Raw genomic sequence first — 26,958 nt, 5'->3', positions numbered from 1 at the left:
ATCCTGACCCTCATCCAAATCTTACATAGAATGAAAGTCAGGTTAGAGCTAAATAACCATGATGTTATTTTGTTTACAGCAGAAGAGTGGATGAACAGGTACACACACAAACACACCCACACAAAGAAAGAGAGACAGAGAGACAGACAAACAGACTCAGAGACAGAAGCCATCTTGCATTACTGCTTAAGGGAGGCAGGGGAAAAATGATCTGTATGAGGATCTCTGGGGCAGGGAGTGGAGGTTACAAGTGATAGGGCAGCATTGGCTAAGTCAGGGCCCTCATGGGGGCTACGGTAAAGAACAGAAGAAAAGGCATGCTGGATCTGACCAGTGGTCCACCCAGTCCAGCACACCATTCACACAGTGAACCAGCTGCCCAACTTCCTCAGCAACTGGTACATTCAGGCATCTGCCTCTGATAGCAAAGGTAGCAATAGCCAACAAGGCTAGTAGCCATTAATAGCCTTCTCCTCCATGAATTTCTTAAACTCCTTTTTAGAGCCACCCAGATTGATGGCTATCACTGCTTGTTGAGGCAGTTAATTGCATCGCTCAACTCTGCACTGCGTGAAAAAGGGCTTCCTTTTATCTGCCCTGAATCTCCCGCCAAGTAACTTCATGGGATGGCCCCACTGGGTTCTAGTATTATGAGAGAAGGAGAAAAATGTTTCTCTCCCTTTCCACCTTCTCCACACTATGCATAATTTTAAGCATTTCTGTTATGTCTTCCCTTACTTGCCTTTTTTTCCTAAACTAAACAATCCCAGTGTCGTAACCTTTCCACACAGGACAGTTGCTCCAACCCCTTCACTGTTCTAGTTGCTCTTTCTGCACTTTCCCCAACTCAATAATGTCTTTTGCAAGTTTTGTAACCTGTACACTATATTGTAAGTGTAGCCGCACCAAAGTTTTATATAAGAGGAGTACAATCAAGGCAGTTTTATTTTCTATTTCTTTCCTAATTATGCCTGACATGGTTTGCTTTTCACAGCAGACACACACACAAGATGGATGTTTTTACCAGTCTGTCCACCCCCACCTCCAAATCTCTTTCTTGATCAGCCATTGCTAGCTAAGTTCCCATCAGCCTTCAAGCTGGGATTGTTTTGTCCCAACATGCATTACTTTACACCTGTTTACATAGAACTGCATTTGCCATTTTGATGGCAATTCTCCCAGTTTGGAAAGATCCCTTTGGAGATCCTCATAACCCCTTCATTAACCACCCTGCATAGTTTAGTGTTGTGAGCAAACTTGCTACTTACATGCTTACTCCTGTTATTGGCCCTAATACAGAACCCTGCACACTGATCTATGACTGCAACAACATTGAATGGAATACTGTGGGACCCCACTGTTTGCATCCCTCCATTGGGAGAAATTACCATTTATTGACACTCTCTACTTAACCATTACTGATTCATAAAAGCCCTCCCTTTTTTATTCCTTGACTGCTAAGTTTGCTCAGGAACCTTTAGGTAGAAAATCTCTCAAAACCCTTTGAGAAGTCTCCAGGATTGCTCCTGTCTACACACTTACTGACATTCTTAAAGAACTCTAATAGGTAAGTGAGACAGGACTTACTGTTGCAGAAGCCATGCTGATTCTTTTCACAGGCTTATCCCTCTCTGTGCTTAGTAATTCTGTCTTTAATAACATTTTCAAGCAGTTTATTCAGAACAGATACTGTGTTTACTGGCCTATAATTTCCCAGATCCCTTTTTAAAAACTGACATCACATTGACCATTTTCCAATCCTTTGGTATAAAGGCTGCTTAGGGAAATTACTTATTTTTATTAGAAGGGCAGCAATTTCATATATGAGCTCTTCAAGAATTCAAGAATGGATACCATCTGGTGATTTATTAACATTCGGTTTGTCATTAAGGCTGAGAATTTCATCCTTCATCCCTGTTACCCGCCTTAATTCCTCAGACTGCCTTCCTGAAAACATCAGAATAGATATCTATTCTGTATCCTCAGATGTGAAGACAGATGAATAGAATTCATTCAGCTTCCTGCTTCCGTCCTAAACCATGGAGTATTAGTTTGGAATTTTGAATATTCGTGTTTCTACCTTGTAAAAATGTCACGTTTGATATTAATCACACAAAACGATTAACAGTGGCTAGTCCAGAAGGGCACTCCAGTCTGTGGGCTTTCCCATTCCTGCTCCCCACACATGCCATGTTTCATTGTTTGGGTTGAGCAATCCATAGTTGTTCCTGTCCAGCAAAATGCAACCTGCAATTTTATTTCATTTATTTAAACACATATGTCCGGATTTGCTTTATAAAAGATAAAAAGCAGCTTGCCCAGCTGTGATTTGCAACCCTGATTTTGCAGAACAAGTAAAAAATTACAATTGAAGCTCAAGGAAAAATGCATAAAAGCTCTAGGGTTCATCAAGGCTTATTCATCGTCTGACACTGAATCAGTCTAATAAAACTGCTAAACATACTGCAGTTTAGATCTGCTATAACTGCTTTTTTTCTTTAGGCCTTTATTTAGTTTCCTAACTTAAATCTCAGTTCTATCTTCATTAGTTTAATATTATCCAGCACTGTAGTACTTAGGCATTTGATGGGCGACACATGTAAATAAATGAATGTGTTAAACACAAATGTGCACTGAAAAAAATGATAGGGGTGTAAGCACACCGTGACTTAATGTAAATGGTGAATGTCTTTTTAGAAAATATGAATATATTTTTCCTGAAATAATTTAAATATCAAATGCTGTTTTAAAAACAAGAGATTAAGGTAAAATGTCTATATCATATGACCACTACAGCAAGCAACATATGGAATTATGTAAGAGTGTGATTGCATATATATTTGTCTGTACTGTACCAAAGCTAATCACAATATCGTGATAAAAACATTGGATTGTATTAATGCTAGGAATGCAGAAAGATTTGTACAGGGATTTCTGCATGCAAGAAAAATATATAGTGCAATTAAAAACATGTGCATTGCTAGCATTAATGCAACCCATGTTTTTGATCACAATATTGTAATTTGGCTTAATAAAATCTACTTATATATACACAAACAATTAGAAATTCAAGTCACTCTGGCTCAAGACTGCCTGTCATTTCCATTACGTTGACTAGCAGTCAGCTGCTGGCATTACACAATTGGTTCGTATGTGGCAGTATAAAACAGGAGCAGATCTCGTTATTTGTACTCTGTAACACGTGTAGCTGAACGAGCAAGAAAACAAAGATCCTTCCCTCCCCCAATGATTCTAGCATTATGCTGTTATAGATACTCCCATTTCAGAAACAGTGCCTCTTATCTCACCTCTCTGGTTTATGTCATAGGGAGTTTCTGCTTTGTTTATATAATCCTTCAAAGATCTGTTCTTGAAAATGCAGAAGACTGGAAATGTCAGATTCCTAGGATTAAATTGATGCATGGGGTCTGGAATCTTGTTATTTCAAGGGATAATAACGTGCATATACACACACACATTGATGGAATAAAATCAATGCACCAGCATGAAAATGTTAGAGGAAGAAAGAAAGAATAATGTATTTGATTCTGGAGTGGACAATACTGACCCTTGCTTAAAGGATAGATTATCACTGTACCAGAGAAAACAGCAAAGGAAACACTGAAAAAATGAAGAGTAAGCATCTTTATATAGTAGATTAATTTTTTAAAAAAACCTTGTTACCTATGGAGAAAGGTATTGGATTTTTTCCTAGCAGAAGCTGCATGTCATTTGTTTGGGATTGTGTCATTCTTCTAATGGATGTTATATTGTGCTTGCTTTTTCTCAGCATATTTAATTTAGTGGTCGGTAGAAAAAGGACTGTTTGCACTTTTGGAGATTGCTTGAGAGTTTCAGAACCACTTGGATAATTTTCCATAACAGGTTTTTTTTTTCCCTTTTTCTTCCCTCTTCTTCCTCCAACTTAGTTCACAAGATGCCGGAATTGGATTTATAGTTGTCATTGACCGCAGGCAAGACAAATGGACTTCAGTGCAAGCCTCTATATTGCGAATTGCGGTGAGCTGTTATATAATTAAGATTTTAAAATTCCTTGGCAAATCAGCAGGAATTTTTATTCTAATTTTAACAGTGCAGAGCAGGAACAGTGGTCATAGTATTGCATATGGTACAGCTACCGAAGCAGAAATAATCATGTAGTCATCTAACAAGCACTAGAATGCTCAGTTTTGTAGAAGCTGCTGCATATTCAGTGATCAAGTGGCTCTAACCTTTAAGTGATTTTAGGAAACTTGTCTTCAGGTTGTATCATGATTCTTAACTGTGTATAGAAGCTGGGGAAGGTGTGTTTGTTTTGCCTGCAGGGTCACTTGCATCTAAAAATATACTCAGTAAACAATGAATAAGCAGGTTTAGTTAAAGCAGAACTGGTATTTTACAAGAGAACTCTTAAGGTCCTTGGTACGTTTATAGAGTAGGCTAATTGACACAGATTCTAGTGTGATAAGAAAGAGGAATTGAAATGATAAGTATTTTCTTTTGTTATGTAATCAGTGCAGCAGAAGCTTTATTTAGACTTGTTTAACAATGTAAAAATAAACAGCAGTATACTGCTAGAGAAATAGGATTTTTTTTCTTTTGTTTATTTCTGGCTAGCCTTGAGGGACATTTCTGTATTAAAACGTTAAAATATAAATACTGCTCTTTCTTGTGTGTGTGTGATTTTAAATGGCCTTTACAATTATTTCTGGAAAAAGAAAAACAATACAAAGAAGTCTAAAATCATTTTAAAGAACTTGGTTTTTTTTTTAACTTTCTCAAAGCTTCCCATGTGTCAGAAAAAATCTACAGAAAATCTGGGCGGCTACTGATTTAGTATAGGGCAAGTTGAACCCTTTGCATACTTATTTCAGGAAGACTGTCTTAGAGCTAAAGACATTCTAGTTTTAAGGAGCAACAAAGGTGCCTCAGACACTGATTCAAAGAACAGGCTCTGGAGGCGCTCAGTTTTCTAGATTCAGAGCTGACTGTTTGTTTTCTGTGATGCAAGAACATCACATAATTTTCTTGGTTGTGAATTTTTATCTAGTGGCAATATGCACAACGATGTCTGTATTAATTCTGGAGGTTAATGGCACTGGAAACAGGAACAGTATTTGATCTTGTGAGCCATGGAATATATTGACCTGCTCACATTCAAACTTCCCTTTCTTCTTCTCTCTGCCTTAACAGGACTGGGGCAGGCAGCCAGACAGTTTGTGGGAAATTCAGCCAGCACTGGGCTGTTCCATAATTTTCTTTCTTCCCAGGTACCAAATGGCTACACCAGCTGGGATCCCAGGGGGCAGACTCTGGTACAGCATAGCAAAGAAGGCTTTGTTTTCCTGGTAGCTTTAGTCATTTGAGGGCTGCCATGCTTGCCTCATGCCCAGGTTGGCAGGAATGGCCTGACCACAGTTGGCTTCAGCTAAGCCTCATCCCTTAACTGATGGGATGACCCTTATCTTGGGCCAATAGCATCTAGGCCTGTTAGAAAGCTAGAACCTTGTTTTATCTCTCCAGTTTTTGCTGCTACCAGTACTGCTGCTTTAGTCATCCACTGTTACATGCATGAAGGCACCCTTTTCCTGTCCTTTATTTCCCACGTGGGCCATCTCTTGTCCCCACAGTTTCCTTACCATCACAGTCTCTTCCAGGATCTTTGGCAAAGTACATAGTAGAGAGGTGGAGACAGCCCTCCATGCCACCCTGAGGATTCTACACCTGCCACCTGCTTTTTTCCCCGATGCGCTGCCATCCTTTCTCACTTCCCTAGCACAGTAGTTACTCTGCTCTCCTTGCACACGTGTGCACACACTAGCTTACAAGGCAGTGGTGGGAGAGTCCCTTTTTCCTCCTTTTATAACAACAGAGTGCCTGGCGCTGAAGCTCCAACCAGATTCTTCATCATCATTTCCACGAGAGTGCCTCTGGCCCCAGGCCGGTCATACCCAGAGGGTTAAAGCAGAGGTTCATACCATAGAAATGCTTTAATAAATAAATAAATAATAAATAAAGCAGGTGGAAACAAAATGAGATGATGTGTGAAACAGGTGTCAGTCCCAGTATTTGAGCACCCATGCTGGGTACGGACATGGTTCCTTTTTCAGGGACCCACCCTCATAATCTGCCCTCTGGTGGTTGCTGAGGGGCCCCGTGGGCTGTGGCATCTGGACATGTGGCCCTTCATCCAGCCCTGGTAGAACTAATGCATACTATGGGATGGCAAGAAGGTAGTGCTAGCAGTGCAGGAGAGTTGTTAGACATCCAGTTATGCATTCCCTAATTTATCTGTTGGAAAAAGGGGATACTATATGGCAAGTGGTAGCTCTTTAAATATTCACTGTGGAGAGTGGTAGCTGGTGTTTGTGAACTTAGTCATCAGCACTTCTTTCTTCCCTTGATGGTGGGGTTCTGTTTTCCTTGTGGGTAGTTTGGTTTCTGCCTGGGTTTTAGCTGATTTGTTGTCCCGGTTTAGCAAAAAGTAACTCATAGTAGATTGACTTTTAAAGCCTTAGGAAGTAGCAGACTAGATACAAAACATTAACTCCTTGGAGAAATGTAGCTTGATGAACTCTAAAAGATCCAGCTGTGAAGGAAATGGAAACCATTACCTTCCAGGTGGCAGTGCTTACTATAAGTATTTTATTTATTTATTTATTTATTTATTAAAACATTTCCATGCAGCCCCATTCGCCAAAGCCTGGGGACAGCTCACAACATAAAATTAAAATACAAGAAATAACAATATAAAATAAGTCGCCCTGGCCAGGCGACTTATTTTGGAACCCATCAGTTGCTTATTTGCTTGGTTGTGTTATACAATGTGGAAAGTTTCACTGGTATGCTAACGTAGCACACACTTTAATGAATTTTCCAGAAACAGTGTCTTTGCCTCAAGCAACTCCATGAAATAATACAAGATAAAATGTGTTTTACCTTAGAAAAAAATATTCTGATAACATCCTAAGAGAACAGGCCATTATAGTGCATTTGGCATAATATTTTTGGCTTGCATACACTGAGTGATCTCACACACTGCACTGTCACCCTGAGAATGAACTATGGTGGATGAGTTGGTTGCTCATTACTCCTGACAGGTGCTTGGTGGATTGCAGTGTCTTGTCTCACCTTTGGCGCATGATTGCAACTTAATGGATACATTTCTTCTGGGCACAGGACGAAGCATGGGCAACTTGTGGTTCTCCATATCTTTGGCCTGCACCTTCAGTCAGTCAGTTCTAGCCAGGATGGCCAATGATGAGGGACAGTTGGAATAATATCAAACAGTTGGAAGGCGCCTAAAAGGCCATCGGGTCCAACCTCCTGCTCAATGCAGGACTTAAGTCTCCCATCCAGATTCTAACCAGGCCTGAACCCCACTTAGCATCACAAGATTAGTCAGGATCAGGTACTTCAGGCTATAAGAGTTGTAGCTCTTCGAGTATTTTGGCCTACAAGTTTCCCATGCCTGCTCTAAAGTGATTTGTACAATTGTTTTCTTTCTTCTGCTTTTTTGTTGATATCTTTGCAATCATCTTGTAAAATGATCAATATTGGGTTGTCTTCCATGGGCCTATGTTTTGTCTGAAATGACATGAACCGTGAGTTTTCTGCAGTTTAGTGGCCAATGCAGGGACTACAAGGCCAAGGAACCAGAGTTTCTCTCTCCAGCTACAGGAAATTGTAGGATACTATTAATCTAGCCAGCTCAAGGAGTAGAATATTGGCTAGTCATTGCACATGTTTCTAAAAGTGGCTGCAAATGGCATATACAAGACTAGCACTTTCCTCATGCTAAGAATCACTTTAAATGGTCAGCAGCAAGGCAGATTGGTATGGATAGTTCAGATGTACATGTGTGTACATGTGCAGCAGTCTCTGTGCATTCATGTTCTGAAGAGATGTGCTACACCTTGTAAAGTTCTAGTCCTTAAGTGTGGGTCTGCAAAGAGCTCTCCTGCATTCTGTATCTGGTCCAGTTGGAGCTTCCATTTATTGCCTGCCTGACCCAGCTCTTGGTACTTTAGAGCTTGGTGTAGTGAGGCAAACAGGCAGCAGAAACAGAAAATCATTGTGAATCTCCCGTAAGCAAAGTTAGCACAGAATCTGGTCATCTGATCTGTCCTCTGTTGCTTTAAAGAGCCTTTACTGCAGCCATGACTGGTTTCTTTCCAGTTTCCAAAACTCTGCAAAATACAGACACACCTACATACTCTGAGCAGTATCCAACTATGCTATTCCATTAACACAAATGGCATTATGAACAAGGGAAGAGAATTCAACTAAAGTTGCATTTGTGGCCGCAAAAGTGTAATGAACAAGCACTTGCACAAAGGAAGGATTTGGCCAAAACATTCTAATACTTTGACTATGCTAAACAACACCAGTTGATACTGCTCATTGTACAGCCTCGGTTTTTCATCTCAGACATGAAGGTGATTTATACTGCAGTATTTCTATATTAAATCAACTCTGAATATATTTTAAATTAGTATATGGGTTTGTGCTACCTTATCTGCAAATCACCTTCAGGAATGGTCAAGAGCCAAAGGGGTAGCATGGGTATAAAACAAATGCTCTGAGCAGTTGCTTAATAACCAGGTAAATTTTCACTGGAGCCAACAGAAAATTGTAATTGATCTTGTAATAAGTCTGATCAGGTTTTACATTCAGAAGGACTTAGAAAATGTCTGTTTCAGTTAATGTTATGATTAATCTCGAACTCCCTTCAGTGGCAAATAACCTGAGGGCTCTCTCCATGATGACTCATAGAAAAATTTGACTGAAATAAAAAGCAAAAAAAAAAAAAAAAAACACAAACAACTGTAAAGGGTCAGCAAAATCACTAAAACATTCAAATAAATTATTTCACAGTGTTATATTGCCACAGAGTGCTAAACTTATTTTAATGCACTGTCGGGCTTTTCATTTTCATTTGCAGTAATTATTAGTGTCAGTATTTCAGTTCTTTCAGTGTTAGTATGAATCATTATTAGAAACACAGTTATAAAATAGGGATTCAATTCAGGTAGCATGTAAATCATAACCAAAGAGGTTTCTCTGTGATTTAGTGCAATACCTTGAATCGATAACCATAGCCTGTAATAAGCTGGAGAACCAGGATAAGAAACCAAAAACCATGGCTTGTGTTAAATATGTTGTTGACATTATAGCTGAATTAGGAGGCAAAGGTTGTAATTATTTTCCCTCTGCCATAGGAATGAAAGCAGACAAACCCCTGTAAGCCATGCTTTACTTATATGAGTGGAAGGTCAAACTGGAGTTAGGGTTTAGGTAGTACAAACTGTGTGCTGTGTAAATTGAAGTATTGATCCGATCTGTGTTTCTTAATGTGAAGTGTTTTCAGATGACTTGTTTTGGGATTAATTACTAATAAATGTTTCTAAACAATAACATAATTTTATGATGACATTAACCTATTTAACAATTTTTGCAGGCATCATTTCCAGGAAACCTGCAGCTAGTTCTTGTTTTGCGCCCTACGGGATTTCTTCAAAAAACACTTTTTGACATTGCATTGAAATTCCGTAGAGATGACTATAAGATGAAGCTACCGGTTAGTGCTTAACTCATTTTCTTCATTTGTAATTTGCCCTTTTGGGTTACTGCATACTGGAACAATAACCAGTACAATTTTATTATGTTGCTTCTTGCTCTATTTATTTTTATCTACAACTCACATATTTTAATAGGAGAAATATATATACGGACATTTTTATAGACAAATGATGTCTTTAAACAATATACATAGTGTTTCATCCAGTATTTACTTTGTTCTGGCTGTAGCTTTATGGAAGAGCTACATGGCAGACTAGCTGCTTACACACAAGGTTGCCAGCTCCTTCCTTGATATCGTCAGGAGCTAGGAAGGGATCCTGCCTGGAATCCTGCGACATCCCTGTCAGTCATTATCAGTACACGGACAAATAGTCTAATTCAGATATAAGGCAAGTACTAAGGAGAGGGTTCCCCAAATAGTAACAGAAGAGCCAGCAAAGTCCCTGAACCTATAGCAACTGAACAAAATATGCTATTTAGTATGAAACAAAAATGTGGTTTGGTAACAAATATTGACTATATCTTCTGTTGCCAGCATGCAAACAGTTCTTTGTCGTCGTCTCTGTGTATCATATATATGGGCTCTGCACCTGCACAGGGCCTGTGCTTGGGAAGATTTCCAAGCTAGACTCATTCTGGCAGGAATCCCTCCCTTTGGCATATCTAAAATAAGTTCTCCCTTTCCTCTAGTTCTCTTCACCATTGTGGGTGCATTGGGGCTTTGCTTCTTATATTATTCTTAGCCTTTTCCAGGTTTCTCCTCCATTTTTCTTCATGTATCTCTTGTTCACTTGCTCTTGCTATCTTCTTGAATTTCTCTTTCATCCCTACTTTGCTATTAGTACTTTTATCCAAAAACAAAGCAAAACGAAAAAGTAGACCTCTCCTGTGATCAACCTATTACTCTCAAACATTCACATTTCTTTCTAATACCTTCTCCCAGTGGCACTCAAGGGGACTTTGGGGGAGCACGTCTGCTATGGGAGCCATCTCCCTCGCAGAGACGGGTCCTCTCTCTGCCTCTTCTGCTTCGGGGAGGAGCACCATATGCAAGCCTGCTCACACTGCCGGCCTTTCACTAAGCCCGCCTGGAAAAACCAAGCAAGGGTAACTTCAGGCTGAAATCTGGCGCCACGCCCATGAATGCTCAGCTACCCGCCAGGCAGTTCCACCTTCACACCCTCCATCTGCAGCTGCAGGGGCCCCTTCAACTATGCCGCCTGTTCCATCCACGTCTGAGTGCATGGAGAAAGCCCATCAGGCATGGAAGTTGGGCAGAAAGGCCAAAAAGATGGCAAATGCAGGGAAGATTTAAAAAAACCAGCCTAGGCACCTTCTCCACTAGCACCAACTGCAGCTGCATCTGCACCTACAGTGATGCCCATCCCATCCCGGTGACGGACCTGACTGGGATGCAGTAATTGTCCAAGGAAGAGATCAGGGACTCGCCACCCCACATCCCAGCTTGCCCACCATCGATAGTCTTGCTGTTGAGCGTGCTCCTCTTCCTGCGTCAGGAGCAGCTGATCATGATGCCATTGTTGGGCCACCAGGCCTTCACCATTTGGGCTGGTGGCTACTCACCTGCACCGCCTCATGCCTCCAGCCTCTGGTCTAGAGAGCACTCCAGGTTCCTGTCGCCAGCCTGAGGAAGAAAGAGGACCTGCCAGTCCCCAGATCCATTGTTATGATGACCTGGGCTACCAGCCAGAAGAGCACAGGGTGCTGGTTCTGGCATTCCATCTGCCCTCCTTGCCTCATTTGCCTGCCTTCTCCCTGTGCCAAGACTCTCCATCATTGGGACCGGAGGACTCCTATGTCTCCCTGTTCATATCTTGATTTTTTTACTTGATTTACTTGCACAGGCTTACTTGGGAATAATTTCCACTGAACGCAGTGCAATTTTAATCCTGACTGAACTGTTTGTTCTCAATCTTAATTAAAATCTATTTATTTATATGGTAGCATGTTGTAATATTATTTTTACTTACAAATTATATTTATATCCTAGCTCTTTTCCTGCAAAGAACCCCGGGCATCTTATATCCTCCTCCTCCTCCTCCTCTGCACTTGATCCTCACAACAACCCTGTGAGGTTGGCTGAGCTAACAGTGAGTGACTGGCTCAGAGTCACCCAGTGAGCTTACTAACTGAGAGGTGACTAGAGCTTGGATTTATCAAGTCTCAGTCTTAAGACTGTAACCACCACCTACCCTGAACTGCCTCTCTGTTGATAACTGCACCATGGACCTGGTGGAGTCTATGCCATGGCCATGTGTCAGAAATGACCAAGAGGGCGGTGAGAGTTCTTTCAACTGCCATTGGCAAGCAGCAACCTGGCAGGAAGTATTCGTGTCATTAATTAGCTACTCCGGGGCTTTATGCCCCATTCTTCAATTCCTAGATTCCCAATGTGGCATAAGATAAAACAATAAATTACAGCCAAAGTCTCCCTTGGAACAGCATTCCATGGTCCTTGCACTGCTGCCATGCATGCCATTACACCAGCCTCTTCGCCATTGCCGAAGGATCTTGCAGAGAACTGCCTGGGCATGAAGGGCCTCATTTACCTATATGGGAATTCCCAACAGTGTGTGAAAATGTGAATCACTAGCATTCATCAAACCATTGCCCTTGGCTGATCTAAGTTTGCCTGCCGGGGGAACACAGGCTTTCTCTATCCTCTGCTGTTGCTTGGTAACAGTAGTCACAAAGTACAAATTTCCATGTCCAGCATGAGTGCAAATATAATGTCTTCTATTAAAAGTTTGGGTAATGAGCTATCGTATGTTCTATTATCAAGGTACTACAACTGATTAGTAATGCGTTAAGCATTAAACAGATACTTAAACAGTTCTGTGTTATAAAAAAAAAAAAAAGGAAAGAGCATCCACAGATGTCATGCATCATTTCATGGTCTTACTGAAATTCCACTATTTGCAGAAGTCATCAAAACAAAAGTCCTAAAAGAACCCAAACTTTATCCATTTTATGCTGTTGCTTCTGTGTTGTAGATCATAATGCTGAGCTCATTGACAGAATTAAATAACTACATTGATAGATCCCAGCTAACAGAAGATCTTGGTGGCACCCTGGATTACTGCCACAACAGGTGGCTGACACATCGCACTGTAAGTCATCTTTTTTTCAGACTGTTTCTATCAATGAACCCTTCTGTTGTACAGCCTGTGACTAATAGCATGGGCTTATGAATACAAATTGAAATAGCATGTATGAGAAGATGTCTCAGAAGAACTTGGCCATCTCAAACAAATACCGTTGCTAACGAATTCGGGAGTGATGATTTCAGAGCTTGAAAATCTACGGAATGTTGTTAAAAATATCTTTTCTGATATCATCTGAGAGATTTAAAAACTGTCTTAAAATTAGGTATAAAGCTTTAACTCATCAATATATTGAAAAGTTCCTAATGAGAATCCAAAAACGTGCAGCTAATGTTGGATTTTTTTTATCATCTTCACATTTTGACATTTACTTTTATAGCAACATTTTTAGTTCTTTTATAAATGACTGATCACTTTATTTATGGTTGTATGAATACTTATGTGACTCTTGGGGGTTAATGTGTAATGACTTTGTAATCCTAAAGGCTATAGAGAACTTTGCTCGAATGGTTAAGGAGAAAGCTCAAACTCTCCGATCGTTTGGGGCTGAACTAGCAGAAACGGAGTTGCCAAATGATGTACAGTCTACCAGTGCCCTCCTTGCAGCACATACTGAAAGCAAAGGCAAAATGAAGGTGTGTGGCTTACGCTGGCTATGTAGGGGCTTGGTTTAGCAATATTTAAGATAATTTTATTGTGTAGGTCCATCAACAGTGCTTTCTTGGCCCTACTACTGAATACCAGTGCCAAATGTACTCCATCACTTAGGATTCATTCCTTTTTTTAATACCAAAAACTTCTGTAATCACCCACCATGCAAGGATCCTTAAATTTTCTAAATCTAAACATCTAGATCTGTGAGGTCCAACTTTTCGTACTTTGAGGGCTGCATGAGGACTTTGACATAGAACCTGGGGGATGTGCGATGAACTAAATTTCCATATTGTAAATTAAAGTGTTTGCAATATATTTATTTAATTTAATTTACACAATATGTTTAATTAACCATTAAACAAGGGAGAATTAATTTTAATATGATTTTAGGACTAACTGAATTTAAAAAGAAAGTCAGGGCTTGCTTGGGGTGGGATTCATGGTAGTTCTGTTCCCTAGGGCCTGCTGGGAGAGATGCCTATTTCAGAGCTACCTGTTGTCCAGAATTCCCAGGGCTATCTTCAGAGTTTTCTGGGGTTTCAGGAAAGGTGGTGTTTTAGGATCAAACTATTCAACTATTTTGCTGAACAAATGCACACAAAAAACAGCTGGGGAGAGCAAGGCAGGGCTAGAGTAGCCTAATCCCTTTAAAACAAGGTTTGGTTCTGATTATTTAGATGGTACTTCTGTACAGTACTGTCCTCTGTTTTCAGATTTGACAAAATTGATGGTAATGCCCTCTTCTAAGCTCAATTCTCATAAAAGCACAATTCAAATGTTACATTTCTTCTTGTAGGAGGATTTGAAGATAGTATTAACAGAAGGCCAGGATATTCTCCTCAGTATTAGAAAACCAGTTCTTGAAAATCAAGAGTACAAAATGAACCCAGATCAAATGGAAAATCAAATTACTGTGGAAAGGTGAGCTCAACATAGTATTTACAGCAGTGGTTTTGTATGCTTGTTCTGCTATAAAGTACAATTGAATATGCCATCAGCAGGTGAATTGTCACATGCTTATTTTGATGCCTTTATGAAAGCACAATAAACGTTCCCATAGTGGGATAGCTGTTTTTATCCATTTAGCCATGTTGTATCCACCTCAGAAAAATAAAAAGGCCATCCACAGCTCTCGCACAGACCCAAGAGGAATTGTATGTTGAAAACAAAACTGATCTGGCAAGGAACGGTGAAACTGACCCAGTGGGCCTGTTTGCACAACCCAGTGGCATACAGGTAGCATTTTGATTGTGCAGCCTCTGGTGAGGCCGATTGGGCCGTTGCACTATGTCATCTGAGCTTAGTCATGGTGCACTATTCGAGGGTTAAGCAACCCTCACTTAGCACCTAGTGCAGAGTGTGGATTTTTTAACCCCAAGTAACCTACAAGGACCAGGCCCACAAAGTGGTGCAATCAGGGGCTTCCCAGTCAAAATGTGTACAAGTACACTACAGATCATTGTGGGTGAAATAGTCCAGGCATGTTGTGTGAACCAGGTCTGATCTGGTCTGAGAGTTTTAGTGGTGTAAAGTGCCCTCTGAAGGGAGCTGAGTCTTCCATACATCAGGAAGGTTGTACATTTTTATTTATTTTTATTTATTTATTTAGAAAATTTCTATGCCGCCCCATTCGCCAAGCCTCAAACATACAGTGGATATCTTAATTAATAAAAAGTTCTCTGCTGCATGGTGGCATCCACAGTCCTTACAGTTATATATGGCAAGACAGATTTGCTTTGTCCTAAATTGTTTCCTAAAAATCCTTCTGAAAAGAAAGAGGCACTCACTATCAGACATCCCCTAATAAAGTGCAACAGAGAATTTCAAAAGAAGTTCAATCTATGCTTTATAGAACATAGCAAGGCCTTTGACTGTGTGGAGCCCAGGAAGCTATAAGAAAAATGGATGTGCCTCAGTACTTGATTGTTGTAATGTGTGACCTGTATCATGGGCAAGGAGCTATTACTAGAATAGAGTGTGGAAAAACAGAATGGTCTTCTATAGGCAAAGGTGCCAGACAAGGACATATGTTATCTCCCTGTCTGTTCATTCTGTTTGCATAAAGAAAGCACAGTTAGGATCAGAGGAAGAAGTGAGAATTGGCCAAAGATATGTCAGTAATTTAAGTTATACAGGTGATAAGGAGATTACTGCCAGAAAACAGCAATGAACTGAAATGATGAAAGCAAAAGAAGAAAGTGCAAAAACAAGACTGTAGCTGAGTATTAGGAAAACAAAATTCGTGACAACAGAAGAATTACACAAGTTTACTCTGAACCATGAAGAATTGAAATTGTGAAAGGTTTTGCATATCTCTGCTCAATTGATGATTGGTTCAATTGGTTCAATCATCAATTCAAAGAAAATCTGAAGCCAAGAAAATAGAAAAAGATGTAAGATGTTCATTGCAGACCAAGGCCAGGATCATCCACGTTATTTTATTCCCGATCATTACGTATGGTGTGAAAGCTGGAAAGTGAAGAAAATTGATGTGTTTGAAACATGGTGCTGGAGGGGAACTCAGTGAATACTTTGGACTGACAGAAAGATGAACGGGTCTTGGGGCAAATCCAGTCAGAACGTTCCCTTGAAATAAGCATGAGAACAGTGAGGTGAGGCTGTTGAGCTTAGAGGGCATCACAAGGAGGCAAGACAAGGAAGACAACAAGGCTAGGGAAAGTCGAAGGCAGAAGAAGATGACCAAATATGAGATGAGTCACTTCCACAGCCCTGAAGTTGTATAAGCTGAGCAAGTCTGTTAAGGACAGGGCATTATGGAGAGTGCTCCTTCACAGGGAGAATACTTAATGCAGTGTAACAACAGCAATAAATTTCTGCTGGGGAAGTTGCTCTCAACATGCATCAGCAGCTGCTCGTGTGCTTTTTCTCACTTCGTGAAGGCTGCCTAAAAGAGTCTTCCGTCACCTAGTGCCATCCATGTGTAGGACATTCCCAGCCAGAATGACCTGACCAGACAAGGGTTGTCTAAAATCAGGCTTTTAGACAAAATGTAAGTTATAAAAAGCTGCTTTATCAGATCAGATAATGTCAGATCAATGGTCCAACTAGACCAGGGGTCAGCAACCTTAAACACTCGAAGAGCCATTTGGACCCGTTTCCCGCAGAAAAGGAAACACAGGGAGCCACAAAACCCTTTTGACTCTAAAATGAAGATAACACTGCATATATCGTTTTTTACCTTTATGCTATGTATAAAAAAAGATAGTGTGTTGCATTTATGAAATCAATGAATGATTCTTTTCTATAACCTCCATCCATGAACGGCTTCCCGTGCCTGACTATTTCCTGAGTGGCCACAAAACTAGCATATGTAGTTGAATTTGCAGACTTAATCCACGTCTTGAAATTATTTTTGCTCAGATCAACCTTCCGCATCAGTTCCGAAATGGCTTTTTCTCTCTCCTCTCCATCCGGATATTTTTCAGCAAAGGCTGTGTGTTTATTCTGGAAATGTCTTGCAACATTCGACTTTTTTTGTTTGCCAATTTCTCACCACATATTAAGCATACTGGTCAACCAGTCTCATCAGCAGAGAAAGCAAATGAATCTGCCCACCTACCATTAAAGGTTCTGTTTTCTTCTGAAACTTTTCTTTTCTTGGTTTTATCCATGGTTGGCCTACCGGGGATCGAAAAGCTCAGTAAATCGCGTGCTGGTGGCTGTCGCACATTGGCGGTCATGGCACATATTTTGAGCAACAGGGAGCCGCAGTGGAGGGATGAGAGAGCCACATGCTGCTCCGGAGCCACGGGTTGCTGACCCCTGCACTAGACTATTACAGTCTAATGTTTCATATTCTCCTTTAGCATATGTATGTTCTTCCACCTTGAACCACTTAATGTAATAGTTCGGAAAGGTATTATTGTATAGACATTTTTTGCATTAAAATATCAGCTATATCTCAAAGAAGGAGGACTGTTTTGTTTCAGTGTACTAGATACAGTTATTGTCTTTTCCCCCTTTTTCTAAAGGCTTCTAGATCAACTATATGAAACAGAAACAGCCTTTGATGATTTTTGGTTAAAACACCAGCAGAAGCTTGAGCAGTGCTTACAACTTAGGCACTTTGAACTTGATTTCAAAGAGGTGATGACTTTTGATGTATATGACATTTTAGTTATTTAGCATCAACACCATTCAGCGTTCTGTAATACTCTTGAGTATTTTATTACTTTGTTCTATTTTTGCATTTTGTTCCTCGACTTTTCACTTTAAATTTGCTTTGTTGTACTTAATACTGTGACAAAGGATTGATCAGTTATGGTTTTGATCATCCATAAAGTATCCATTAAATATTTTATTTGTCAAGAGTGAATTGACAGAAATAATAAGTCTTAAGTCAATGTTATACAAGTAGTATTTTAAACAATTCAGAAATATATCTAATGCAATACAACTGAAAGTATATGAATTAGGGCTCAAAATTTAAGGGTGATTGAAATAAGCACCCCACAACCTCTCAGTTTTGGTTTACCACCTTACTCAACTTGGTGCTCCCAGGTGTGTTAGACTACTACTCCCATTGTCCCCAGCCAGCACAATCCATTATCATGCACTGTAGCACTGGACTCCAACCAGTGAATATCCCAATCGTTCACTGCCAGCACAGTCAGTGTATGTGCTGGTTAGAGAAGCTGAGGCGTGTAGCCCAGGGCATCTGGAAGGTTCTAAGCTGGTGAAAGGTGGCTTAACAGAATAACATGATAAATGTTTGAAATATATTTTATGAATAAAACTGTTTTAAACCCAAAGAGCTATAAAAGAGAAAGCTTCCTAAGTGAGGCAGCCTTTTCAGATCCAGTGCCTGAGAAAATAGTCAACCTGGCAGCTTTATTATATTGTTGTGATTAGTAGAGCTAGGGCCTTGTTATTTAATTGATGGACTGTGAAACTAGTAAATCAAAATTTGTTATCTGAAAACTATTGTTTATTCCCACTCAAGCCTTCACTGATGTCCAATTCTCTTTCATTTTAGGTCAAAACAGCTCTGGATAGTGTGTCTGAGAGATTATCTCGTTTCACAGAAGTGGGAAATAGCTGTTCACATGTGGAGCACATACTGAAAGATCTTGCCAACTTTGAAGGAAAATCACATGTAAAGATTTGAGGTTTCTCTGTAGGCCATGTTTTTCCAGAGACCTGCATGTTTGTAAAGCGATTATGCTGCAACTTATGTTTCTCTATCTTATCCATCATCTATCACTTTCTTTAGGAAGATCTGCAAAAGGCCAGCAGCCTGATTTCTAGCGGTGACCAGTTCATACAAAATAGGCATTATGCTGTGGACTCCATTCTCCCCAAGTGCAGTGAACTCCAGCACCAGTGTGAAACAATTACTGCTGAAATGAATAAAAGAAGAACCCTCCTTAACCATTCATTTGCATTACATAGCCAACTGGAGAAGGTAAATCGAACCTTACTATTTCCCTTTTTTGTTGGCTGATAAACCTGCAATAAGTTGTAATCCCAGGCCGAGCAGTCATGGTCTATTAATGTCTGCACAGGAGAGAATCCAAGCAGTTCCCTGCAAGAAATGGGTGAGGCAAAGTCATTGGTTAGGCCCCATTCAGTTCACAGACAATCATTCCCAGACAGCCTAAGGAGAGAAGCAGAAACCAAGACTGGAATGGTCAGGGATCAGGAAAATGCCTACAAAGTCAAGGAAGCCTCATGGGAACAGGAAAAGGCACAGCAGAGAAACAGAAATTATGGAGTGCACATACAAAGCCACAGTCTGGTGACAGGAAGGACAAGTTGATTTGGGAGAGGAAAGAGCAGGCTTAGCTGTAACTGGAAGGAAGGTAACAAAGCAAAAATCCTCAAAGTAACTTGCAGCCCCCAAGGAGATGTGGTTTTCAAAAAAGATGTGATGACTCAGCTCTTGAAAGGTCTGTGGTTCAAGTCCAGCATGACTGGGGTCCCTGGGTGCCTGTATATGAATGTGTGAGGAATCTGATAAGAGGGGAAATCTGATAGATTTTTTTTTAACTTGGCCTCACTAATCCTGTGTCTTCAACCCTGTGCTGGCACTGAGTCAATCAGATGTTAACTCAAGCCTGCATGCAGACTTCCGTTTTTAAAACAGGCTGTCATTTGCCTTTAAAAAAAATGCCAGAGAAATTTGCACAAAATCTGGGCTTCCACTCTGCATATTTACACAATTGCCTAAATTTGTTCACATCATGCAAATTGCAGAAATTGCAGAGCCTGTAGTTTGCACAAATCTGAAATGCTGCCAGAAAACTCAAGATGGCTAAAGTGGAATGTGTGAGAGGAAGATGCTTCCATCCTTCTTCCAGTAAATGCTACAGCAAGAACAAAAACTGCTCAAGTTGAACTAGTTTGTCCCAACTTGTACAAATCGCATTTGCCAAAAGTATGTTAGAGAGATGCATTTATCACTCTGAGTTTGTGCAAATGCTCCAGGCACTTTCACAGAAGCAACAGAATCCCATGACTCAGCCCATTTTTGATGTTCAGGTCAGGAATCGGTCCAAAGTCCCTTGCGCTCAAACGGAATAAGACCACAGTACGGGAATGCAGTGGCCAAACGTGTGGGCATGTGTGTGATAGTGAGAACTCCATAGTTACCTTAGCCCAGGGGTCGGCAACCTTTAACACTCAAAGAGCCATTTGGACCCATTTCCCGCACAAAAAGGAGCCACAAAACCCTTTTGACATCTAAAATGAAGGTAACACTGCATATATCGTCTTTTACCTTAATGCTATGTATAACTTCATTATGATTTAGCTGCAGCTCTTGTTCAGTCAGTAAAAACTGTTATTTTTAATCTTACATTATAAACTAGTAGGACTCCTTTCATATATTTTGAATAGGAGAACAGCTTCCTGAAGAGTCAAAGTCAGTGCTAAAGGGCTGCATGCATTAAACAGCAAACCCCATAAGTTCATCAGCAGCACGAAATGATTCAAAAGCAAATGAATCTACCAATGTATCATTAAACGTTTGGTTTTCTTCAGAAATGTTTCTTAGATTTATCCATGGTTGGCCTACGGGGATGTGGGGGAGCTCAGTAAATCGGCGCAGGTTCGCGGCTGTGCCAGGGATATAGGTGTGTTTAGTGAGTGATTAGCAGATAAACAGTCAAGTGCTGTGAATTGTGACAGGTCCCAAGCTCAGCTTTTAACATTCAGATGAAGGAGATTACACTGGGACAAAGAGAATCCTTTCAGCACCGTTTCGTGTAACATGAGAGCCTGCAGGAAGCTTGTTTAGCAGAGGAATGTAGCGATTTACTTAACTAGCTGATTTACTTAGCTAGCTAGCTCTGTGTTCCTGAGTGGAGCTTCTAGCAGATCAGCGGCTGTGCCTGTGCCGGCGCGTGTTTTGAGTGACGGAGCCGCAGCAGAGGGGTTCAAGAGCCACGTGCCACCTTTGGTTCTGGCCTTGAGTGAAGGATTCATTTGCTTTTCACAAATTGCCAGAATGAAGAGCCAACCCAGATTGGGATTCTTTTGCAGGGTTTTAGAGGGTGTGAAAAATGTGAACCAGTGAAACAAATTGGGCCTTTCTAGCAATGCAGAAAGCATGGGGGGTGTGGGGGCAGTTCCAGTCAGACCCCTGCGAGGACCAAAGTGTTAAAAACCTTGCTACTCCCCTCACTAGGTTCTTGATCCATGTAGTGGGGCTTGAGACAGCAGTGTGTGTTGAAATTGTACTGTAAAGTGGCTAAGGTGACACATTATTTGGCCCTTCTGTTTGAGGACCCTCAGAATTTCACCTTCCTTTCCTATTGTCTCTGCAGGCAGAATTATACCTTACTCCTCTGTCCATGTTAGAATTCACAGCTTTGCTTCAGAGATGGGGCGTGAGAGCTATTTATACTCAAACACAAGCACAAGCAGCCTGAAAATTGAAAGAAGGCCTGATCTCCTCAAATCCTAAGACAAGGAGAAAAGCTATTTCAGGGCTTGCGTATAGACTATCCATACAGATTTTTAGTTTCATCTTTTTCAAAGTATTACTAAATCTTTTCTGTTAAAGGTATTATTTATTATGCTATTCCTGTCTCCTTTGTGTGTTTACAGTCCATGAAGTGGTGCGATGAGGGAATTTATCTGCTGGCTTCACAGCCTGTCGACAAATGCCAGTCCCAGGATGGAGCAGAATCTGCTTTACAGGAGATTGAGAAATTTTTGGAGACTGGTGGAGACAAAAAGCTCAAAGAACTGAACTACCTGTTCAAAGAATATGAAGTCATCCTTAGTGAGGAGCTAGTGGTAATCTTGATACAAAGATTTTATAATGAACTGATAGCCACATGCGAGGGGCATGTACAAGTAATAATCTGGAATGCTAAAGTTTTAACAGTTCCTGACAATAGCAATAAACTGTTGTAGCAACATCTTCCTGTGTGTGGCAACTGATAGCGATCCATAAAACTAACAAACTGTTGAACTAACATTGCTCCGCTCTTTGTCAAAAACATTCTTGGAGTTCACCTGTGGCCTTCCCTACCATGAGAGCCAATGTGGTATAGCAGTTAAGGGCATGGGACTGGGACTCTGGCGATCTGGGTTCTAGTCCCCACTCAGCCATGGAACTCACTGGGTGACTTTGGGCCAGTCACAGACTCTCAGCCCAACCTACCTCACAGGGCTGTTGTTGTGAGGATAAAATTGAGAAGAGGAAGAGAGTTATGTAAGCCACCTTGAGTTCCTTGAAAGGAAAAAAGGGTGGGAGATAAATTTAATAAAAACAGTAAATATATATGAGGCACAGCTGGGCCTAACTCTGCCCCTCCCCTAAAGCTGCCATGGCCAAGTTACTTAAAGATGCATGCCTAGATGTTGGAGCTAGAATATTGTGAATGGTCACTTGCACACTTATTGGCTTGGATCTGAATCCTTGGTTGTGTTTCGCAGAAGCACGTCTGCTTGTGCAGGGAGCGCTTGGCTGCTTTTTCCCTCCAAGGCTCCAGATCCTTTAGCGCGCACACCCCACCACCACTACCAGCAGCATCTGCCTGCATGCAAGCTCACTTCTGCTTCCATATTGACAGGCTGGGTACAAGCTAGTGAATATGGGACTAGTCAACATGGTAAGGCAGTGATAAAGCATTTCACCTGCTAAAGTTGGTACAACCACCAAGCTGCAAAACCTTAATTCAGTTTTTTAGAATCTTGTCCAAAGCAGCTTGCTTCTTTGAATAAAACTGAACAAAAAAAGCTGAGCATGTTCTTCATAATTCATTTTTTATATTTGAAATTGAATGCACTATGAATTGAATTCCCTTTTTACTGGTCTATATAACCAGAAAGGCTATTCAGGAATTTTAAAAGAAATAGATAGAAATATGATAGATACGATTTAAAGATGATGGCGGTATTTTGGTTTCTGCTACAGGACCACATCCAAAAAGTGTTTCAGAAACAAGAAAGTATGGAAGAAATGTTTCAAAAGAGGCGAATCAGTCTTAAGAAACTGGCAGCTAAACAGACACGTCCAGTTCAGCCAGTGGCACCCAGGCCAGAAGTCCCTCTAAAGTCACCTTGTTCCTCTCCAGGTAAGCTAGTAAGTAGATGGGTTGTTCTCATCTGTTGAAAGCAAATAATTAAGCTTGCTTACTTAAACTGAGCTATGCTCCAAATTCAACAGCTGGATTTTTTTTCACATATCAGGTCTTCAAAGAGATTCTGAAGATCCAGCCAGCCCGGGTAGTCACATGGTCCGAAGAATAAATTTCAGAAGAACCAAGGTGTGTTTCTAATTGTTAATGTATTAAATTGGTTCATTTGATTCATTTAAAATCACTCAAGAAGAAGGAAAATCTCAAACCATTATTTCTAAGGATATGAATCAGAATCTGTAATCATATGTAACTTGAGACCCTGGATGATGTCCTGACAGATGAGATTCTAAGGGTATCTCAGGGGAGGGACACAGTAATTATATCTGGGTGCGAGAGATCACTCCCTCTTTTGCTTGGAGATCAGGGGAATGGGGTGTGCAGCAGGACGAGTATTGATTTATTTATGAAATTTGTATGCCATCCAATTACCAACGTCTCTGGTAACAGCATAAATTGACGATCCACTCTGGCTGCAAATACAATATTAAAATTCAATCTTAAAACATGTTAAAATATTGATTAATAAGGTCTTAACCTGGCGCCGAAAAACATATAATGACGGTGCCAGACGGACCTCTCTGGGGAGTGCATTCCATAGTTGGGCGCCACTGCAGAGAAGGCCCTCCTCCGGGTACTCTGTCTCCTAACTTCTTTCACAGATGGTTCCCGGAGGAGGGCTTCTGTTGCTGATCTCAGGGGGCAGGAGAGCAAATAGGGAAAAAGGTGTTCCTTAAGGTATCCTGGTCCCAAGTCGTTTAGGGCTTTATAGGTAATCACCAGCACCTTGATTTGAGCCCGGACTTCGATAGGAAGCCAATGGAGCTGATAGAGGACTGGGGTTATATGAGAATAACACCCAGTCCCTGACAGCATCCTGACAGCTCTATTTTGAACCATCTGAAGTATCCGGACTGTCTTCAAGGGCAGCTCCACGTAAAGCGCATTACAGAGATCCAACCGGGAAGTAACCAATGCGTGTGTTACTGTTGCTAGGCAATCCTCCTCCAGGTAGGGACGCAGCTGATGGATTAGCCGAAGCTGAAGGAAAGCGCTCCTCGCCACCGCTGTCACTAGGGCTTCCAAGGACAGCTCCGGGTCGAGGAGCACTCCCAAGCTGCGGACCCTGTCGTTTAGAGGGATTGCAACCCCATCCAGGGCAAGGCCCAAGTCACCTACCCAGGAACTCGAATCACCGACCAACAGAACCTCCATCTTATCTGGTTTGAGCTTCAGTTTATTGGCCCTCATCCAGCCCATTACTTCAACCAGGCACCGGTTCAGTACAGCTACTGCCTCACCTGGATTGACTGAAAAAGAGAGGTAGAGCTGGGTGTCATCAGCATACTGATGACTCCGCAGCCCAAACCTCCTTATGACCTCTCCCAGCAGTTTCATGTAGATATTAAATAGCAAGGGGAACAAAATGGAACCATGTGGAACTCCATGGCATAGTTGCGGAACCACTGCCAAGCAGTGCCTCCTACTCCTAACCCCGCCAGCCTATCCAAGAGGATACCATGGTCGATGGTATCGAAAGCCTCTGAGAGGTCCAGGAGGACCAACAGGGAAGCACTCCCCCTGTCTCTCTCCCTGCACAGGTCATCGTACAGGGCGACCAAGGCAGATTCAGTACCATACCCGGGTCTGAAGCCAGACTGAAATGGGTCCAGATAATCAGTCTCATCCAAGAGTACCTGGAGTTGTCCTGCCACTACCCGTTCCAACACCTTGCCCAAAAACAGGATGTTGACCGCTGGTCTATAATTGGCGGCCATCTCTGGATCCAGAGATGCCTTCTTTAGGACAGGCCTGATTACCACCTCCTTTAAAGGAGTGGACACCCGGCCGTCCCTCAGAGAGGCATTAATAACCTCCAAGATCCAGGAACTAATGCCGTGTTTGGCTTTGGTCAGCAGCCACGAAGGGCAAGGGTTGAGTAAACAGGTGGTAGGACATACTTGTCCAAGCACCTTGTCCACATCATCGGGCCTCATTAACTGAAATTCATCCATTAATACCTGACCAGACGGGGTCATTGGTGTCTCCCCTAAGGGATCTGAATCAGTTGTGGAATCCAGCTCATGACAAATCTGAGCGATTTTCTCCTTGAAGTGCTGGGCAAAGTCGTCACAGTGGGGCATCGATGGTGGTACAGGATATTTCTTAGGGCCAGGGTATATCAGCCCATGTACCATTTGAAAAAGCTCCGCTGGCACTGTGAGGAGGCAATGGAAGTGGAGAAGAATTTCTTCTTTGCCGCCCTCACCGCCACAGCATAGGCTCAATAATGAGTACGTAAGCGTGTTCAGTCAGATTCATCCCGTGATTTCCTCCTCCTATGCTCTAGTCGTCTCCCAACCCACTTCATCACCCATAATTCAGATGTATACCATGGAGATGGATGGGCTCTCCTTGGCAGGAGAAGACGCTAAGAGGTGATCGTGTCAATCACTCTGGCCATTTCCCCATTCCATAGTTCAACCAGAGCATCAACAGGAGTACCAGCTTTATCAACTGGAAAATCCCCCAGAGCCCTCAGGAATCCATCAGGATCCATCCTGCTCTGAGGGTGGACCATCACAATAGGGTCTGCAGCCTTACAGAGGGAAAGGCCAGCTCTGAGCTCAAACCTCATGAGGAAGTGATCTGACCATGACAAGAGTACTAGAAGCTGGGACTTCAAGAGGTCCAACTTTGGCCATCTGAAGGCCAGACTGGGGAAAATCTCTTGGGATATGTTACTGGAAGGCAAGGGAGTTAAGGAGGGGTGGATGGCACTCAAAAGGGAGGTTTTGGAGGCACAAGCCTTGACGATGCCCCTAGTTAGTTGTAAGGCAGGGAGGCGGAGGAGAGTGCTGCCATGGATGGGAAAGGAGGTGATAAGAGGGATTAGATGCAAGAGGAACCTCCATAGGAAATGGACTCTGGGGCAAATAGACAAAAGGGTATACCAGGAGGAGGAGGCCCATTGCAGAAGGATTCTTCGCAAGGCTAAGGCTGATTACGAGGTGAGACTTGCAAAGAGTATCAAGAGCAGCAAAAAGCATGTAAATAGCAAGAGGAAGGGGATCCAGTGACTGATGTGAGGGAACGGGCACATATGCTAAATGACTGTTTGGCCTCTGTGTTCTCCCCAAAGCAGAACGGGAGAGATCTGCATGGGAGATTACCGTATTTTTCGCTCTATAAGACGCACCTCACCATAAGATGCACCTAGTTTTTAGAGGAGGAAAACAAGAAAAAAAATATTCTGAATCAAATGGTTTACTAAACTATTTAATAAACTATAACAGAATACAGTAATACCGGATTTCAACCTTGTAAAGTGAACAGCAGTCAACAGTGGCATTAAGAACCATCATCACTGTCATTAACAAAAGACTTTAAAGTTTGAGTACTATTCTAGTTTTCATTGAACCCATAGAACTCATCATCGCTAGAGTCAGAATTTGTGAAGCTCTGTTGCTCACAATCACTGACATCACTTTCTTAGTCAGTAGTGGAATTATTGAAGGAATCCACAGTCTACACCAGTTATACAAGAGCTGCTGCAGACAATTCAATAACAAATCTAAAAAAGCCAGTAATGTCCACACTGCCCTACTAGTAAATAATAGAAAAAGAACTTCTGACAAAAAATGAGATATTGTACGGTAAATCAAACACACAGCGGACTAAGTAGCCTTTGAAGAATAAACTTCATACACGAAGGTAATGCTGTTCAAATATCCACTGATCCTAAAAAAAAATGTGTCTGATCAACTAACAGATAACTGATCCATGGAAAGCTTCCTGATAATCACAGGCACATTCCCCATCACTTCCCCATGGGCTTCATTAAAAGACAGGTTGCCATTTGAAAACACACACCGACCTGTGATTAACAGCTCTCACCTGCGCTGGAGGAGGGGGGCGGAGCAGGGCGCACCGAGCGCATGCCGGCCAGGTGGTGCCACGTGGTGCAGGTGGCCAGGAGTGTGCCG

The 26,958-nt window shown here is 41.7% G+C and overlaps 1 protein-coding gene across 1 annotated transcript in view; it reads left to right on the top strand.

Annotated features, from left to right (window-relative positions):
- The window catches only part of MCF2L (MCF.2 cell line derived transforming sequence like), a 92,134-nt gene that overhangs the window by 31,342 nt on the left and 33,834 nt on the right, over nucleotides 1-26,958 (top strand). Inside the window, 11 exon segments of the mRNA XM_044428722.1 lie at nucleotides 3,930-4,020; nucleotides 9,461-9,580; nucleotides 12,597-12,713; nucleotides 13,193-13,342; nucleotides 14,158-14,282; nucleotides 17,354-17,468; nucleotides 18,358-18,477; nucleotides 18,595-18,786; nucleotides 21,432-21,623; nucleotides 22,750-22,909; nucleotides 23,025-23,101. Of these exon segments, the coding sequence (XP_044284657.1) occupies nucleotides 3,930-4,020; nucleotides 9,461-9,580; nucleotides 12,597-12,713; nucleotides 13,193-13,342; nucleotides 14,158-14,282; nucleotides 17,354-17,468; nucleotides 18,358-18,477; nucleotides 18,595-18,786; nucleotides 21,432-21,623; nucleotides 22,750-22,909; nucleotides 23,025-23,101 (1,459 nt within the window).

Source organism: Varanus komodoensis, unplaced genomic scaffold, assembly GCF_004798865.1.
Source record: "Varanus komodoensis strain SLA01 unplaced genomic scaffold, ASM479886v1 scaffold2, whole genome shotgun sequence".
NCBI classification, from domain to species: Eukaryota; Metazoa; Chordata; class Lepidosauria; order Squamata; family Varanidae; genus Varanus; species Varanus komodoensis.
The sequence above is the reverse complement of the archived record's forward strand: the minus strand, read 5'-3'. Positions and strand labels throughout refer to the sequence as shown.